Genomic DNA, 20,457 nt, shown 5'->3' on the forward strand with positions numbered 1-20,457 from the left:
TGTGGTATCTGACTTTCTGTTTTGAGTTATTTCACTTAAGATTGTGACCTTTTTTGCCTCAATGATCTGTCTAATACTGTCAGCAGGATATTGAAGACTCCCACTATTATTGTGTAGGATGTTGAAATCTCTCACTATTATTGTGTGGGAGTCTAAGTTTCTTTGAAGATCTCTAAGAACTTGTTGTATGAATCTGGGTGCTCCTGTGTTGGGTGCATATTTATTTAGGATGGTTAGGTCTTCCCATTGAATTGAATCCTTTCCCATTTATGTAAATGCGCTTTTTGTCTTTTTTGATCTTTGCTGGCTTAAAGTCTGTTTTGCCTGAGATTAGGATTGCAACCCCAGCCTTTTTCTGTTTTCCATTTGCTTGGTAGGGTTTCTCCATTTCTTTATTTTGAGCCTATAAGTGTCATTACATGTGACATGGGTCTCTTGAAGACAGCACACCATTGCATCTTTGTACTTTATTAAGCTTGCCACTCTGTACCTTTTAATTGGAGCATTTAGCCCATTTACCTTCAAGGTTAGTGTTATTTATGGATTTGATCCTGTCATGATGTTAGCTGATTAATTATGCAGACTTGTTCATGTGATTGCTTTATGTATTACTGGTCTGTGTACTTCAGTGTGTTTTTGCTGTGACTAGTACTGGTGTTTCCTTTCCATATTTAGTGTTCTTTTCAGGAGCTCTTATCAGGCAGATCAGTGGTAATGAATTTCTTTGGCATTTGCTTGTCTAAAAAGGGTCTTATTTCTCCTTTGCTTAGGAAGTTTAGCTGAGCCAGATATGAAATTCTTGGTTGGAATTTGTTTTTTTTTTTTTTAAGAATGTCAAGGCCAGGCATGGTGGCTCATACCTATAATCCCAGTACTTTGGGAAGCTGAGGTAGGTGGATCAATTGAGGTCAGGAGTTTGAGAACAGCCTGGCCAACATGGTCAAACCTCGTCTCTACTAAAAATACAAAAATTAGTCAGGCATGGTGGTGTATGCCTGTAATCCCAGCTACTCAGGAAGCTGAGGCATATCAAAAAATGATAACATTTTTTCTTTTTTCATTTTGACCTTGGAGAATCTGATGATTATGTGTTTTGGGGATGTAGAATTGTGCAGGAATTGTCTGTATTTCCTGAATTTGACTGTTGACCTCTCTAGCAAAGTTGGGGAAGTTTTCATGGATGAAATCCTGAAATGTTTTCCAAGTTGTTTGCTTTCTCCCCATCTATAGCAGGGATGCCAATAATACATAGAATTGTCCTCTTTATATAATCTTGTATTTCCTGGAGGTTTTGTTCTTTACTTTACATTCTTTTTTTTTTTTTTTTCTGACTACCTTAATTCTGAGAGCCAGGCTTCAAGTTCCATGATATTTTTCCTCAGCTTGGTCTATTCTGCTGTTAATACTTGCATTTGCATTGTGAAATTCTTGTAGTGTATTTTTCAGCTCTATTGGGCCAGTTAGGTGTTTTTAATCTGGCTATTTCATCTGTCAGCTCCTGTATCATTTTATTGTGAGTCTTAGTTTCCTTGGATTGGGTTTTGCTATTCTCCTGAATCTCAGTAATCTTCATCCCTAGCCATATTCTGAATTATATTTCTGTAATTTCCATCAATCCAACCTGGTTAAGAACCCTTGTTAGAGAACTATTTCAGTCATCTGGAGGACATAAAACACTCTAGCTATTTGAGTTACTGGTTCTTTCTCGGCTCTGCATGAGGGTATTCCTTTAACTGCAGTGGAGATTGAGTATAGTCAGCAGACTTCTTTTCAGCATGTCTTCACAGGGCTGAGCCTTGTGCAGGGTCTGTATTTGTATCTGACTTCTCATCTTTGGTTTCATGGTAGGGTATGTTAGTGAGATATTTTGGTGTTGAAGCTTTAGGGTGTGATCTGGTCAATGGCACTTAGGCACAGTAGTCAGTTGGTAGACTCTTGCTCAGTTGTGGCTCCCCTATATTTCCTTACAGTAGCAGCTATGCTCCTTCTCAGTACCCTGAAACCACGGGCTTCTTTGCCACTTGAGTGTTGGCTGTAGATCATGGCTTGGTACTTTCGGGATGCCTATCAGAACTCTGGGGTGATTTCAACGTTTATGTTTCTTCCCTAACTTGGAAGCAGCAGAGAAAGGAACCTCAGCAGTGATTGTGGCCAACAGTCTTTTGCTTGACTTCTGGAGGCTCCACACCAGAGAGATACAGGTCAGTAATTGCTCAGTGCAATCAACCCAGGATTGAAGGTCTGTGCTGTGGGCCCAAGCTAGGAGTTCCCGGCCTGGTAATGAGCAGCGAGCATCAAGTAGAACCCTTGGGAGACAGACTGGCCCCCTCTCTTTGGGTTGATTGTAGCTTGCTGGAGGTGCAGATTAGGTACTTACAGTCTTTGCTCCTTCTTTATTCTAAGGGTAGCAGGGGTAGTACCACTGCAGAGGCAGTGGTAGAGGAGTTTTCAGTTGTTCCCATGAACTCTACTTCCAAGAAACACGGAGCTGCTGTTACTGAGATTGTTCAGCCAGTAAAGTAGGACAGCTAAATTGCTGGTATGAGTTTGGGGTTGTGCTTGTTAGAGAGCAGGGGTTCAAGGACTCTCCAGGTGGAAAGATTGGTCTCCTCTCCCTATGGTGACTGTGGTGTGCTATAAGCTCTAGTATAGCCCTCAGGCTCATTTCTTCCCCAAATTGAGGGCAGCAGGGATAGAACTCCGCTGTGACAATGGCAGAGGGGCTGTCAAATACCTCTGGGAGCCTTTCCCCAGGGAGACTCCAGGCCACTTACCAATGGATATGCTCAGCCATGGTTGTGGGTGACCATTCTGCAGTTATGAGCCAGGGGCCCTGCCTGGTGAGGAGTGAGGGTTAGGCATTTCCAGGGAATAAGGGTTAGACTCCTTTTCCTCTTGTGGCTGGAGTGTGTTGGAGGTGCCGGCATAGTGATTAGGCCCTTTGTTCCCTCCCCCAGCCCAAGGGCTGTTAGTGGAGTACCACAGCAATTGCAGTGGTGGAGGTGTTGTGGGTTGACTCTGGGATTTTCTACTCAGAGAAATGCTGGCCTGCCTCTGATTGAAGGGTCAGGTAGGGGGCAGGGTGGTGGTCTCCAAGGTCAAGAGACCGTGTCCAATGAGGAGAAGGACTGAGACCTGTGTGGAAAATAGCCCAGCCACTGTTTCATGTCGGGAATGCTCTGTGGTGGGAATTCAGACCAGTCTTTGGTCCCCACAGACTCTCAAGAGCCTGGAGACAGTAAAGGTTATAAGACAGCAAAGATGGCAACTCGCCCTCCCAGGGAGCTCTGTCCCAGAGAGTTGCAGAGATGCTACTGGCTCGATAGCGTTGGTGAGAGATTGCTGGAGATCCAAGCAGGAGAACCTATTCAGTGAAAACCTAAATGATTGTTAGTATTTTGTAGCAATAAAATGTTTTTAAGTAAGATATGTATGTTTTTAGATATAATGCTATTGCATACTTACTAGAATACAGCATAGTGTAAACATACATTCTATAGGCATTGGGAAACCAACAAAATGAATGTGGGTTACTTTATTGTGATAATCACTTTATTGCAATGATCTGAAACCAAACCTGTAGTATCTTTTGAGGTATGTCTGCACATAATGGTAAAATACTGAATGATTTCCCTGAAACATCAGAAACAAGACAAGGATGTGCACTATCACTACTTCTATTCTATTCAACATTGTGCAGAATAGAATTGAGAGTCCAGAAATAAATCCATATATATAGTCAGCTGATTTTTTATGAAGTTTCAAAGGCAATTTAAAGGAGTGAGCACAAATTTTTCAATAAATTGTGTTTGGAAAAAATGAATATTTATAGGCAGAAAAACAACTTTGAACCATACTTCATACATATTCAAAAATTAATCCAAAGTGAGTAATAGAACTAAATGTAAAATCTACAACTATACAACTCAAGGAAATTTGGGGGCCTTGGATTAGGTAAAGATTTCTTAGATACAATAATCAAAGTATAAATGAAAATAAATGATAAATTAGGTATTTCTGCTCTTTGAAAGATACTGTTAATAGTTAAGTCACAGACTGGGAGAAAATATTTGCAAACTACATATCTGGTAAAAGAACCATATTCAAACTTCATAAAGGACACTCAAAACTCTGTAAGAGGAAGAGAGGAAGTCGTCTCTGTTTACAGATTACATGATTTTATATTTAGGAAACCCCATCATCTCAGTCCACAAACTTCTTGAACTGATAAGCAACTTTAGCAAAGTCTCAGAATACAGAATCAATGTGCAGAAATCATAAGCATTCCTTTACACCAACAATAGGCAAGCAAAGAGCCAAATCATGAATGGACTCCCATTTACAATTGCTACAAAGAGAATAAAATACCTAGGAATACAGCTAACAAGGGATGTGACGGATCTCTTCAAGGAGACCTGCAAACCACTGCTCGAGGACATAAGAGAGGACACAAACAAATGGAAAAACATTCCATCCTTATGGATAGAAAGAATCAATATTGTGAAAATGGCCATACTGCCTAAAGTAATTTATAGATTCAATGCTATTCCTATCAAACTACCATTGACATTCTTCACATGATAAAAGAAAAACTACTTTAAATTTCATATGGAATCAAAAAAGGCCTCATACAGCCAAGACAATCCTAAGCAAAAAGAAGAAAGCTGAAGGCATCATGCTACCTGACTTCAAACTATACTACAAGGCTACAGTAACCAAAACAACATGGCACTGGTACCAAAACAGACATATAGACAAATGGAACATAACAGAGACCTCAGAAATGACACCACACATCCACAACTATCTGATCTTTGACAAACCTGACAAAAACAAGTAATGGGGAAAGAATTCCCTATTTAATAAATAGTGCTTGAAAAACTGGCTAGCCATATGCATAAAACTGAAACTGGACCCCTTCCTTACACCTTATACAAAAATTAACTCAAAATGGATTAAGACTTAAATGTAAAACTCAAAACCATGAAAACCCTAGAAGAAAACCAGGCAATACCATTCAGGACATAAGCATGGGAAAAGACTTCATGAATAAAACACCAAAAGGAATTGCAAGAAAAGCCCACATTGACAAATGGGATCTAATTCAACTAAAGAGCTTCTGCACAGCAAAAGAAACTACTGTCAGAGTGAACAGGCAACCTACAGAATGGGAGAAAATGTTTGCAATCTATCCATCTGATAGAGGTCTAATATGCAGAATTTACAGGGAACTTGAACAAATTTACAAGGAAAAAAACAAACAACCCCATCAAAAAGTGGGCAAAGGATATGAGCGGAGACTTCTCAAAAGAAGACATTTACACAGCTAACAGACATATGAAGAAAACCTCAACATCACTGATCATCAGATAAATGCAAATTAAAACCACAATGAGATAACATCTCATGCCAGTCAGAATGGTGATTATTCAAAAGTCAGGAAACAATAGATGCTGGAGAGGATGTGGAGCAATAGGAATGCTTTTACACTGTTGGTGGGAATGTAAATTAATTCAACCATTGTGGAAAACAGTATGGCAATTCCTCAAGGTTCTAGAGCCAGAATACCATTTGACCAGCAATCCCATTACTGGGTATATACCCAAAGGAATATAAATCATTCTACTATAAAGACATGTGCACACATATGTTTACTGCAGCACTGTTTACAATGACAAAGACACGGAACCAACCCAAATGCCTATCCATGATAGACTGGACAAAGAAAATGTGGTGCATATATACACTGGAGGAGTATGCAGGCATAAAAAGGAATGAGATCATGTCCTTTGCAGGGAGATGGATGAAGCTGGAAGCCATCATCTTCAGCAAACCAGCACAGGAACAGAAAACCAAATACCGCATGTTCTCACTCTTAAGTGGGAGTTGAGCATTGAGAACACATGGACACAGAGAGGGGAACAACACACACCAGGGCCTGTTGGGGGTGGGGGCAAGGAACTTAGAGGTGCAGCAAGCCACCATGGCACACGTGTACCTATGTAACAAACCTGCACGTTCTGCACATGTATCCACCCCCTTCTTTTTAGAAGAAATAAAAAAAAAAACTCTCTAAGAAAAAAGACAACCAAATTAAAAAATAAAAATGGATTTAAATAGCCATTTTACCAAAGAGGAACACATAGCAAAGAAGCAAATCAAATAACGTTCTATATGTACTTATTAAAGAAATGTAAATTAAAACTATAATGAGATGCCACTACACACCCATTAGAATTTCTAAAACTGAAAAGACTGATTCTACCATGTGTTATTAAGGATGTATAGTCACTCGAGCTCACATACATTGTAAGCAAACTGTAAAATAGTATAACAACTTTGGAAAATAATTTGACACTATCCTAAAAAGATAAACATATAGCTATCATATGATTCAGTCATTCCACAACTTCATATTTACCTGAGAAAAATGAAAGTAGTTGTTCATACAAACACTTACTGGTACATGAATGTTCATAACACCATTATTTGTAATCACCTCAAACCGGAAACAACCTAAATGTCCATTAACAAGCAAATAGATAAAGAGATCTGGGTATGTACATATAATAGAATAGTATTATTCACCGTAAAAAGGAACAAACTATTAATATGTACAAAAACACGGATGAATCTCAGTAGTTTTGCTGAGTGAAAGAAGCCAACCCCCCTCCACCCCCAAAAAAGAGTGCATACTGTATGATCCACTTATATAAAATTGGAAAGTACCAACTTGACAGAGAGCAGATGACAGGAAGTGGATCAGTGGTTGACTTGGAGTCAGAGGATGGGTAGAGGGAGTAAGCGTGAGGGGTTACAAAAGGGCATGAGGAAAGTTTTGGAGGCAATAGATATGTTCTTTTTTTTTTTTTCCTGTGGTTTATTATCATTGAGTTTATAGATACACAAAAATTTACCAAGTTGTTCACCTTAGATATGTTATATGGGCTGGGCATGGTGGCTCACACCTGTAATCCCAGCAATTTGGGAGGCCTGGGTGGGCAGATTACTTGAGCCCAGGAGTTGGAGACCAGCCTGGGCAACATAGTGTGACCCTATCTCTACAAAATACGTGTATTTTTAATTAGCTGGGCACTGTGGCAAGTGCCTGCAATCCCAGTTACTGGGAAGGCTGAGGTGAGAAGATCACTTGAGCCCAGGAGGTCAAGGCTCCAGTGAACCCTGTTTTTACCACTGGACTTCAACCTGGGTGACAGAGCAAGATCCTGGCTCAAAAAAGACAAAAAACAAAAGCAAAAGCAGTAAATAAATGTGAATTATATCTCTGTAGAGCTATTTAAAAACAAACAAAATCATTTAAAGCTCACCTTCTCCGGAACTGAAATTTTCTGCACCTGAAGTTTTTCCTGAGCACTTCTGGATTCTCTGGTCTACCACTCAGCTCATTTCAGATGCCTCTGAGTCTACTCTCCCTGCCAATAGACCCTCCAGGTTAGCATTAGCTTTTCCAGCACACTGAACCATGCATTTGATGGTCTATATGTATTTGTTATCTTGTCAGGCTATTATTGAAAGTATTTGTCCTTCATTCATATGTCACATGGACTCTCTTAAACACTTTATGAATTCTGTGTGAGTGCCATAATATTTTATGAGACTAAACTATGAGCAGAGAGTTAAATATTCAGAAAACATCAGATCTCCAGAACTGGGCAGGAAAAGAAAATTGGAAATAGTAATGTCATAGAACAAACCAGTGATCAAATAACCTTAAACTATTTTTCTTAACACAGCAGATATTAGAACAAATAAGCCTACAAACGATAAAAGTTATAGCCTCCAGTTTCCTTCTTCTGATGTAGAATTTCTACCCAAGGAGTTTCAACAAGACAAAAGTAAAATTGCTCAGGTAATTTTGCCCCCACTTTTGCCAAGGGCTTTTGTTTATATGTATTATTACTCTTAGTAGCAATTGATTTCAACAAAGTTCATGTTGTTAGTAGTTTTTCATTTTTTTTCAACTCAGTGAGGTAAAATGTAAATGATTATAGACCATTTGGTTTTCTGATTTTCATCTCTATTAATAATTATGCCAATTATTCCCAAATATAGTAATTTGTATTACTTAATCCTTATAGAAAGCAAATGAGGTTTTCCTAGTTACACTTCTTTTTGTTTGGTCAACAAATAGTTCACTAAAAATGGAGAATTTCTGCTTATTTAGAAAAATTAACAAAGTCAGCAGTTAACAGACTTTCCAATACTATCATAATTTACTCTGCAAACATAATGACACTGTGATTTTGATTTTGTTTAAAAGTGTTATTAAATGAAAAATAAAAATTAAAAAAGCCTACATGATAAATCTCAATACCAAGTAAGTTGTGTTTACACTGTCTCAACCCTTGGTAGAACCATGAGGCTCCATAGCTATATATGCTCCCTCACCTTATTCAAACTTCATAGGTTTAGCCATAGGCTCCAGAAGTTGCACAGCATGGGGACCCAGGCTGGGCTTTCCAATACCTTGCAGATAGGTTTAGCCATAGGCTCCAGAAGTTGCACAGCACTGGGGCCCAGGCTGGGCTTTCCAGCACCTTCCATCCACACGCATTGAGCCAGTGGCTCAGCAAAACTTTTGGGGAAGCCCTTTAGGCCAGCTCATCTCTTGGGGTGGGAGGATCTAGGGGTTCCTCTTAAAACTACATGTATAAAGCAGTGTCTCCTTCCATGGCTGAGATGGGTTGAATTGTGGGAGGCTGAGGATACGCAAAAGCAATACATCTAACATGATATGGTCAAAAATACTGCATAGATGTCTTAAATATGTAGAAGCCCGATGGTACATCTTTCCAAAACCAAAAGTTATTCTTTCTCACCTCCTCTCAAAATTTTCAAGCCTGGTTGACCATGTTCATTTACATAAAGAAACCAGGCATCTGTTTAAGTTTACTAGCAAATCTTCCCTCATTCTTCCATCCTCCACTTCAGTATCCTGGAATTGAAATCCTGAGTACCATGACTGGGCTAGTGAACCTAGGACCAGCAGTCTGTTGGGGTCTCTTCTAAGCTGTTCATGAAACGTATCATCACAGCCTCTAGGTTAGTGTCCTTGCTCATCGGAGTTTAATATCCATCAGATGTAAAAATCCTTGGGCTTGGGGGAGGTGCCCTGGGTCCTTGTGTTCATGACCTGTTATTCATTTCCCAATTGTGAGACCAAAGCAAGTCCAGCACTACATGCAGGAGCAGTAGCTGGAAAACCTGGAGCTGGGACTTCCAGTAGTAGATGGAATAGGTAAATTGAGAGAATACAAGATTGTGGAAACAAGACCAAGAGGACCATAGCCAAAGACAAAGTTCAAAGCATGCAAATAGGAGTAGAAGCAGCAAGGTTGCTAACCATGGAAGCTGGAAGCAAAACACCATTAAATGGGAAGGCTGGATAGAAAAACAAAACGAAAAACAATTCCCAAACCATGGCATTCTCGCTTTATATAGTGGTTGGTTTTAAGAGAGGACACTGGTTTGCAAATGATCCACAGAGAGCCACAAAGTGTCATTAACTAATATATATGTATGTATGTATGTTCATACCAAATAAACTAGTACTCTCATTCATGGGAATTTATAGAAAGAAATAACTCAAAACAACACCACTATTTGTGAGAAGAACTTCTTCACAGATTTTTTAAAGTATATGCCAAACATAGAGGAATAAATGAAAATCTGTGGACTGTTAATAGCATATTATGCAAACATTCAAGCAAGTGGCATCAAGAACATGTAACAACATGGTGTAACAGTGTAGCAGTAAGAAGCAGGAGGAAATAAAAATGACCTCTGAAAAGCCCAGCTGATCCTGTGTGACTGGTGTTTTTCTGGAGAGTTACGTGTAGATAATATTTTACAAAGCAAACCTATCATTTTATATAATCTACTGTCACACCTTTACCTGTACATGACAGAAACTCCTAACACTAGCTCTAAGTTTCACTGGGAATTGCTTCTTCTACAACTTTTTAGATAGATACTAAAGTAAATTTTTTGTTGAGCAAGCAAATATTCAAAAAGAGAATATTCTGCCTTCCTCCATTTAAAAAAAAATCCAGTGTCATATAATTAAATCTGGCTTTCTTAAAGTACGGCAAACTATTTATGATATTCAGCCTACCTCTCCAATCCTTGGTTACCCTCCTCTAATTTTCTTCCATAGCTTTCCAAGATTCCCATCTGTCACCCCTCTGCCCAGTGGGAAAGGCGCTAGTGATCATCAGTTCTCACTCAGACCTTAGTCTTAGTTCTGCCTTATGACCAAAAAGCAATACTCCATCCCTTTAAAGACAGTGCAGAAAAACTTTTATTGGTGAGATTGGGTATCCTCTGTACTTGGGAGAATGACTATTATTTCCCTGTATAAAGGCAAAAGGAGAAAATTTGGCTCGTTTATCTTTCTTTAATTGAGAAATCTATAATCAATGTGATTTTGTTCAAATTTTACAATCCACGGAGAGTCCTCTAACTTTAACAAGGGATTATTTGAATTGTAGTTCTTGCACCTCGATCATGGACATAGAGGCCTTTTATTTCTTTCTGCTTCCTGATCCCTTTCTGTAAAAGAGAAAAGTCCATGCCTTTGAGTTCGCTTGACTTCCTCACCCTGTCCCCTCCTACATCTTCTGCTTTCTTCATACTTGTTTCTGATCTGAGTAAACTCATTTCCAACACTGAAGAAATTCATGATAATATTTGCTGAATTGCTTTAAAATCAGAAGAAAAAAATTAAATATAATTTCACTTGGATTATAGTCATTTTTGTACCAACATTGTTGTAAAATATAATTTTTAATATTTTTTCATGGAGGAAGGAGACTCCAATAAGATGTATATGGACCATGGAAGTCTTGTGGCCCTGCCTGGCTCTTGAGCATCTGCCACCATGTCTGAGTTTAGCTGTCTTATGTTGGTGTGAGTAAGCCCTGAGGTCATGACTATCCTTTGTGGTTGCAGAGAGTAGGGCAAACCTTACTGCCTTCCCTGCTGACTGACTTTGTGTGGAGTCTCCTGATGAAACTGTCTTCACCTGATGATAAAATCGCATCTGATGCAGCATCCATACTGAAATTTACTCTGGAATTTCATGCCAAGAAGGTCACCATGGTAAGATACTTGACAATAAACAGGAGAGCACAGGGTTTACTCTCTAATGTGCATTTTTGCCTTTGTTGTATGTCCACTTCTTTTTATATGTACTTCTTGTCATTGTTCATTATATCACTTTAATATAATGAGGCTTTAGGTTTTTTAAATTTTACTTAGAGATAGGGTCTTGTTCTGTGACTCAGGCTGGAGTGCAGTGGTGAAACCTTGGCTCACGGCAGCCTCAAACTCCTGGGCTTAAGCAATCCTCCCACCCCAGCCTCCTAAGCAGCTGGGACTACAGGGATGTACCACCACACCCAGCTAACTTTTTAAATGAATTTTTGTAAAGATGGAGGTCTTGCTGTGTTGCCCAGGCTGGTCTCAAATTCCCGGGTTCAAACAACCCTCCCACCTTGGCCTCCCAGAGCACGAGGGTCACAGGCGTGAGCCACCATGCTGGCCTGAGGATTTTTTTGCATGAAATATTTCAAGCATACGAACAATTTTAGAGAGTAGGCAATGAATGCTTATCCACCAATCATATTACATCATAATATTTTGCCATATTTGGTTTCAAATTTTTAAAGAAATACGTTAATGCAATAAAATAGTATAGCTGTCATAGAAATCCCCTGTGTATCCCTTAAGGAAAGATTTCAAAGACCCTCAGCTTGCCGTAGAGCTGGCTACATAATTTGTGGGGCTCAGTGCAGAATGAAATCTGGGACTGCTTCCTCACAACATAGGAAATAATGTCATTAAATGTGTAAGCACATGCAGTGTTCGCCTTTCCTCCACAGTCTCTCTCTCTCAATTCTTCATGATGGTTTTATTTGCCGTTTAATGTCTTTCTAAGCAAAAAGAACAATTAACATTCTTTAGTCGTAAGCAGATTTTACTATCCATACATATATTGTGCAATGCCAGTTACAAAGGTAAACATAGGAGCATTTAGCTCATGTGCAGAATCACCAAAATAATGCTATTTGCGTTTCACAGCTCACACATGCATATGTATTAAATTCTTTCCAAAAGGATGGAAACACTCCATAAAACCAGCACGACTTCTAAAATTTCACTTTTTATCATTCACATATCCTACCAACGTTCTCTACCCTCAGCTTATTGATGAATAAGGAAAGCCTGAAAGGAAAATAATTTATGGGCTACCCTTTCTGTTTCCTTCTATGTCATTTTCAGACTAAGTGGGAATTTTTAAAGTAGGTTACAGTTTCAATAAGATGCTTATCTTGTTTTCCCACTGAGCTTCACATCCTGGGTCCCCTGGAATTTTGTGAACACCACATGTGAAGGGGACCATAGGAACAATGGCAGACTCACTTATTGTATCTCCTCTGCTCCACTGTCCTGTGGGATTTGATTTACAAAATACAAAGATAAAATTGTTTAAAAGTTCAAGGTGATAGTGGCAGAGCTTTAAACAAAGTAAGGGTACCTTCTCAGCGTGGAGCCCTGCGCAAACACATAGGTCACAGGCCCATGAAACCAGCCCTGATGGTGACATGAGGAATGAACCTTCAGCTCCCTCTCCTGACACAGGAGTGCAAGGTGACTGAAAATAATCTGAGAAGTCTTACTCAAATTCATAGAGCAGGAAAGGGGAGGCGATGCTTTATATAGAACTCTCAATGCTGCTGCAGATGGGAGCATTCTGTAGGGCAAACACAATCACAGGGAAAGGTGAAGGGCAAAGGTCATCTTACAAAATAGAGTTCTCTTCTAGTGAAGTGGGAAAGAGCACTTGAAGGAAGGCGAGATGAAGCCTTACCAAGTCCCTGAGAGGAAGAGAGATCAAACAGAAAACTAGATGTGTAAAACTATCCTCTGCTATAGTGAAATCTCTAACCACACAAAAAAAATGAACAAAATGGGCTCCTCAATTTATGACCCAACCCCAGCTCCCACAAGCAACTGGACTACTGAACACAGTGGATTCTTGTCTTAGATGGGGTTGGGTTCTAACATGAGTTATAAGGCTAAAAATATCCCTAAAAATCCCCTAAATTCCATATATAGTATATGGGCTTATAATCTCTAAATAATCCTAACAATTTCTAAATAATCCTAACACATCAAATATTTCATGAAAATTGAAACAGACTATCATTTTTATAACTGGACATAAATTGGCACAAATTTCTATAATTAAGCACCCAGTGACATAGGTGGCTTGCTCTAGAGGTATCTGCATTTAAAATAAGAAGAGGACAACTAGAAGAAGCTCTAAATCCTATAGTTAAAAAGGTCTATGGAAAAGAGTAGTTTGATATCTCTCATTTCTTGCTCACATTGGAACCTATGTGGTTGGAAAAGTACCCTGTACTTTTTAACATTTTATTTATAATTTTTTCTTTGGTTTGCAGTATAAAGTTGTACAGATAACTGAACTGTATATGATGTAACTGCAGGGTAATGTAAATTTGCATCAACTAATTTTTCAGCTTATAATCTCTGTTAGTCTCAAATTTATGATCCAGGATCACAAGACATATTTAAGAAGAAAAAAATGCAAAGGTTTATTTTCAAGATAAGAAGTGAGATGATCTGGGTGGATTAAATTTGATATTGAATACACAACCACTGATTTGAGACAAACTTCAGATCCAGCTAGAACTCTCCTTGTTCAAGAATAAGTAAAAAGGGGGAAAAATGAAATTAACATGGGACCTATGAGTAGAGTTTGCAAGATTATGGGTTGGTGTTTACCATTCTGGGTCATTCCTCCGACACATCGTTCATCCCTTCAATACGTGGCTTCAAATCGTCTTTAACTTTCAAACATTTCTTTGAAGTATATACTGTAGTTCCATTGTTATTCTGTTCCATTATTTTTATTTTCTTCTTTAAGTACTTGAATTATATGTGTGTTTCCTATACTGAACTTATATTTCTTATATAATGAGTTCAACCCTCCCAAAATAAACTTTGAAAGAAATGGGCATTTTCCTGCTATTCGTAAATGCACAGATTTACTCTTCATCCAAATGAATATTTTGCATTGTGCAGTAACACATATAAGTATGCTTTCTACTAGTGCTTATTTGTGTGTTAGTTGCTGCCTTGGTAATTCTGAGAAAAAGTGAATTCTTATGTCCAAGAAATGCCTTGGTTTAGAGGTGACCATGGAACAGGAGATTCTTGTTTACCTGTGGAATTTCTCTTCCAGGTGACTAAGATCGTGGATGCTATTTATAGGCAATTGTGTGATAACAATTGTATGAAGGATGTTATGTTGCGGGTTATCACTTTGTTGACATGTACTTCACCCAAGAAGGTCATCTTTCAACTTATGGACTACTCAGTTCCAGCAGACGAGTAAGGCCCCTCAACCCTTTGTCCCCTTCCATGAGGACTTGTTCACAGGCTCCACCGTCAGATGGACCTGGGTTTAAACTCTCAGTCTACCATAGTCAGGTCTGGTTGCTTTTTTCTGAAAGAGAAAATCTATTTGTGCATCATGTGGGATGATTGTAAGACTTAAACAAGATCATATGTGTTATGCATATCTTTGTATAATACCTAAAACGCAGTAGGCCCACAAGAAATGACCAATGTCACTATTATTTATCTGAGGTTTTACATTGTATTATGTTGCATATCCCAGAGGAACAAACCTCTCCTCAATGTGATAATGGATTTTTATTCCCATTTGTGAATTTACTCATTTTTGTTGAGAAAATGAATTTGTACATGTAGTGTTTTTCTTGTTTATGAAGGACAGACATAAGATATTTATACATCCCAATAACAAGCATTAAAATTGGGAGTCCTGTGTCCTTTAACTGTTGGACTGAAATTTATGATCCAGGATCACAAGAAAAGTTTAAGAAGAAAAAAATACAAATGCGAGCCTATGGGACAATATGAACCTAACAGGCACATTAGAAGAGTTTAGAAAAATCACACCACTCCATTTATACAATTTGCATAAACATTAGAAATCAAGGTACTACTTCCTACCATGAACAGTGTAAAAGGCAGAGAGTTTTATTATGAAGAGGACTTGGGCTTTGGAAACAAATGAATCTGTTTCCATCAACTTTGACCCTTACATTTTATGTGACGTTGTGGAAGTTTGATAAAACTCCCCGATGCTAAATTTCCTCATCTAGAAAATGAGGAAAGTTCTATCTATAAATGTGTTATGTAGGTTAATGTCTGTGAAAGGGCACTGAAATAAACAAAAGTCTAAATAAATCACAAACTTTATTTTTCAGACTGAAAGACTGTATTTATTTAGGAAGCTTTAACTCACAAAGTATTTTACTATTCATAAAATTCCTAGAAAGATCTTCATAAGACAATTTACTCATTCAGGAACTAAGCACCCACTTTGTGTAAAGTATTACTGGCCCTGAAGCATTTTGTTGAGGAGAGGGAATATATTCACATGCATACAAGATAAAAATTGCCAATAAATCTGGTACAAGCAATATGTGCTCAGGAAGTACAGAAAGCAGGCATAATTTGTTAGGTGAACTTAACCAAAGCTGCTACCAGCAGGTCTAATTCTATTGAGGACTGAGGTAGAAAAGGCCAGGATATGGAGTGAAACTAAACCAAAGAAACACATGGAACATTTGCTTAGCCAAGAGGTATGAACAAGAGATAAGACAAGGAGATACGGCATATGAGAGTTGATGTCCATGTGATTCTAAGTGGGACCTGGAGCAGGTGGGTAGTGGGTGCTACAGAGCTGGGTATTTCCATATTCCAAGCGATCAGGAACCCAAATGATGAATCTGAACACAGAAAGACTGAGCAATAAGTGTCAGAACCCAGCATGAATTGGCAAGGTCTCAGAAATATACCGGTGCAGAGGTATACAGCAGTTTGTAAGATAAGCAACAGTAAGACTAATCTTGAAGAGTGCCGAGTACATAGGAAAAGGAGCCGGGGGACTGGAGATTGAGAAGCCAGGATTTTAATAGCATCTGTGTCACTCATTGTGTGACATTTGACAAAATGGCTTACTCTTCTGTGCTCAGTTTTGTTTTTATTTTTGTTATTTAATTAGTTCATTTTTTATTTAGGGTTTTTTATTTTTATATTAATCTACTTATTTTTATTCCCATGCCAGTTTTTAAATATTCTATTATTTCTGAACAAACAAAGTCACAAGGCGGGAGTAGCAGAGGAAGTATAGAGTGCAGAAAGCTGATCAGTTCTTGACAGTGAGCTAGACAGATATTTAAATAGCAGTAGAAATGAATTTGCAGACCAGACTGGTATTTTCCATAAGGTTTTATTTAAATCCTTTCTCTGTTTTCTAGGATAAGAGGCTTATGGGATCATTTGGAAATAGGAATCTCAGTTTGCTTTGGACATGTCTGCAGTGTCTTTGCTATATAAAAATGTAACACCAAGACTCTTTTCCTGATTCTTGTTATTCTATCAAGTAGGACATGACAAACATGATTCTCATTGTGTGGGGCGGGGCTGTGTTTGCAGCACTCTGATACAGATGTGGCAGGCGGCAGGTTCTGAGGCAAGCGTGGCCCCTCATGTGCTGAAGACAATCTTATTGATACTGAAAGGAAAACCTGAGGAAATGGAGGACACCCTAACGCAAGGAAAATGTTTCTCTCTTGACGCTACCAACTTAATGCCTTTGGCGGTAAATAACACGATGAGTGTTTCTTCTTCTCAGTATTGTTTTCCTGATTGTGAAAAATCCCTATCTGCCCACAGACTCAATCATACTTTCTTAACACAGCCCTCTTCTCATGCAACCATTCATGCAACACATATTTACTGAGTGTCTATTATGTGCTATGCCCTATTATGGAACTTACATTTTGGTAAGAAACACAGACAATGAACAAATAAATGTCATGTAAGTCAGATGGTATAAAGCTTAAAAGAGATATATAGTGGTGTGGAGGAAAGAAAGGGACTGGCAAGGTTTAGGTAAGTTGGTCAGGGCAGACCTCTCTGCTGAGCTGGCATCTAATCAGAGACCTGAATCAGGTGAGGATATGAGCCTTACATATATCTGAGTTAGAGAGTTCTAGACTGAGAGAAGGGAAAAGTCTCATATTGATGGAGACTTACCTAGTATGTCAGCGAATACAAGGAGGCCAAAGAATCTGAGTGAACTGGGCAAGGGAGATGAAAGTATAGGAGACATGAGAGAAGTAGCCACTGGCTACATCATATAGGCGTTTGTAGCCATGTAAAGACCGAATCTCATTTGTGTCCATCATTTTATTCTCCTGAAAACCAAAATCACCACTCCTGGGAGTAAAGTCTTACAGAGACAGAGTATTATAAAGTTGGCATTGCTTCAAAAATGTGATATGTTGGAATATGTATTTCTACAATACCAATTACAATCCCTAAAGGCAAAATCCTGAACACCATAATCCTGAATATTGAAATTCCAAAATATCAAAATCCCAAAAGTCTAAAATTTCTATCATCTAATTGAATCCCCAAACTGTAATGACATGCAATCAAGGCTTCTAAAAGTGAATTTCAAGTTGTCACTAATAAAGTTTGTTTTTTCCATTCAGTCCAAAGCATTTCTAGAAAAATTCAGATGAGGAGATTAGCCAGAAAATATGACAATGATGAAAACTTTACTGGTAAAATATGTCATCTGTTTGCACTGACATTCCTTCCAGCTGATGAAATTCCAGGAGCTTTTGATAAATTAAAGCCACATTTGCCTTGAATAAGTCAGAAAAGTTACTGACTGGTTTGAAATTAATTATGTGTACAGTAGGAGAAGACACCTACGCAATGGTGTTGCTGTTCAATCACCAGTATTATTTCCTTCAAATCTGTGGTCTTTCTATGAGTGCATGTCAAATAGATTTCTGCATGCCAAAACAACATAAAAGCATGGCACAGAAGATGGGAAAATTGAATAGGGAATGCTCGAGTTAGTGTAGGTCAAACCACAAAAGAATTTCAAAAAGTAGCATCACATATGAAATGAATGTGAACATATTCTCCAGGGAGAGCCATGCCCTAAAAGAAAAAATAACAGCCATTCATCATAATAAAGGACTTCAAAATATAATTAATGATCATAAAAGTTGACCAGCTCTTATGAACCACCTCGATGCAACTGCCCATAATTTATTCCTACTGTTTTTATGTTGAATTTTCTTTTTAGTGTGTTATTTTCTTTTTAATGTATTTTTCTCACTATTTTAAGTTGTCAGCATTATTTTTTTCAATTTGCTATACTACATATTTCATTTCCTATATTGGAGATAAAAATGGTATAAAGACTTTTAGAGGGTTCTAATTATTTTTATGCATTTTTTTTTTTTGCAAATTTGTCTCCATGAAGATGCATTGTCACTATATTGACTTTGTGTGTAAGCATTGCACTTATACATAAAAATGTTGAAACTGCCTCAATAAATGAAGTGATGCATTTTTGTATATTTGCCTTTTCCGAGAAAGATAAAATTTATTGAGATCTCGGCTCTTTGGGTGACTGCATATGTGGTGGTGATCCATTGGTCTGTCTTGTCAAAAGACTTAGGTTGTCCACCAAGGGATTTCAGATGACCACGGTTATACAAGCTATTTCTTTATGAATGTGGTTTGTCTGCCCATAACTGCTACCCATGTGACTGTTGTTAGTATACCTAAGTGTTTATGTTTGGAAAAATACATATATTATTGCCTAATTTATTGTGTAAAATGACCTATGAAGTTTTCTGTCATGTTTTCATGTTTCTCAAATGTCATTTTAATTTTTAAAAAAAACTTCCATTTTTGTGGGTACAGAGTAGGTGTGTATTTTTATGAGGCACATGAGATGTTTTAATACCAGCATGTAATATGAAATATGTACATCAAAGAGAATGGGGTACCCATCCCCTAAACCATTTATTCTTTGAATTATAAACAATCCAATTACACTATTTAAAAATGTATGATTATTATTGACAGTAGTCACCCTGTTGTGCTATTAAATAGTCTTATTTATTCTTTCTAACTATTGTTTTATACCCATTAACCATCCCCACCTCCCCCATCCCACTACCCTTTCCCAGCCTCTGGTAACCAATAAATCTCATTTTTAAGAATGTAAACACATGTCTTTAAAATTTTTAAATTATTTTTCATGAGTTGTATTTTTGGGATTTTGGTCTCCCAGGATTTCAATATTCAGGATTATGGCAGTTGGGAATGTGTCTTTTAAGATTATAGCCCAAACCCATACTTCTGATGTGGTGGGTATTGCAGTGGTCAGTATGCCAGATGATCTGTTGGTGACCTGACCTGCCTTCCCCTTAAATATCTCACTTCCTTGTATTGTTTGAGCACAGGAAGGACCTAGGTTATTAGTGTGACTGCTCTTCATGGCCACATAGGAAGGGGATCTTAGGAGGGAAGTCTACCTTGGAAACCAGCCTGCATCCCACTGGTTTGGCATCCAGGGTGTTTGTATAGTGCCTTGAGGATTCCCTTAGTAGGCTTGGCACAGTTCCCAGCTCACAATTGATGTAGCAGCTGTTATTGAATGAATGGATACCCATATATGCTTTAGGTTTTCTTCAAGGAGGCTGAAGGAGGGGTTGCAGAGTCACTCCCTTGCTCCCCTCAGTAAGGTCGAGTGGGTTTAGAGAAAAATGTTTACATTTCTACCTCCTATTTCCTTCCCTTGTAGGCATCCCAGGCCCTGTGCACCTTTCTGCCTCTTGGTTCCTACAAGAAAGCGGTGGCCCAGTTTTTCCCCCAGCTCTTGATGACCCTTATGTTCCAAGTCTTCTACAGCAAGGAGCTGAAACTGACACCCAGGGACAATGCTTTGTGAGATAATACTGGTTATTTCAGATTAAATAAGAGATAAGCATCCAGCTGTCAATACGTCTACCCCCTTGGGTTCATATGGGATTCTTTACAGTCCCGTGTGCAGTGTGTTCATTTATTACAGTTTTCTCTTCTCTGAATGGTAGAATGCATTCAGAAAAGTAACCAGCCTGAGTATCTAAAAGTTAGCTCACCTTCCCTGAGCATGTGTAGCATATAAAGAGCCATGACCACAGAACTCTGTTGATTCCTACCACACTCCCCATCAGATCAGTAAGAGACTACCACAGAAAAGACAGCAGAGCATTAAATCCAAAGTCAGATACGTTTTTGCTCTGCCATTTACTTACTTTCTGCTAGTAACCTCTCAGGGTTATTCTACATAGAAGATTAAAAATGATGTGCTCAAATGTACTTTATGAATCGTAAAGTTAATTCATGGTTGGAGATGTGATATGTGGGTTTATGACTACATGCAGTTGTCTGTCCACATAGAAGTTTGGCAATTCCCTTTTACTCAAGAGAGTACAGTTGATTTTGCTACCCAGCAGGGAA

The 20,457-nt window shown here is 38.4% G+C and overlaps 1 protein-coding gene across 2 annotated transcripts in view; it reads left to right on the forward strand.

Moving 5' to 3' along the window:
• The window catches only part of MROH9 (maestro heat-like repeat family member 9), a 128,212-nt gene that overhangs the window by 40,619 nt on the left and 67,136 nt on the right, over positions 1-20,457 (forward strand). For both annotated transcript variants that reach the window (XM_011962280.1, XM_011962281.1), the window contains exons 9-13: positions 7,758-7,870; positions 10,972-11,121; positions 14,291-14,439; positions 16,576-16,741; positions 19,760-19,902. In XM_011962280.1, coding sequence (XP_011817670.1) covers positions 7,758-7,870; positions 10,972-11,121; positions 14,291-14,439; positions 16,576-16,741; positions 19,760-19,902 — 721 coding nt within the window. The remainder of the gene's footprint in view (positions 1-7,757; positions 7,871-10,971; positions 11,122-14,290; positions 14,440-16,575; positions 16,742-19,759; positions 19,903-20,457) is intronic.

Source organism: Colobus angolensis, unplaced genomic scaffold (assembly GCF_000951035.1).
Source record: "Colobus angolensis palliatus isolate OR3802 unplaced genomic scaffold, Cang.pa_1.0 Scaffold59, whole genome shotgun sequence".
Taxonomy (NCBI): Eukaryota; Metazoa; Chordata; class Mammalia; order Primates; family Cercopithecidae; genus Colobus; species Colobus angolensis.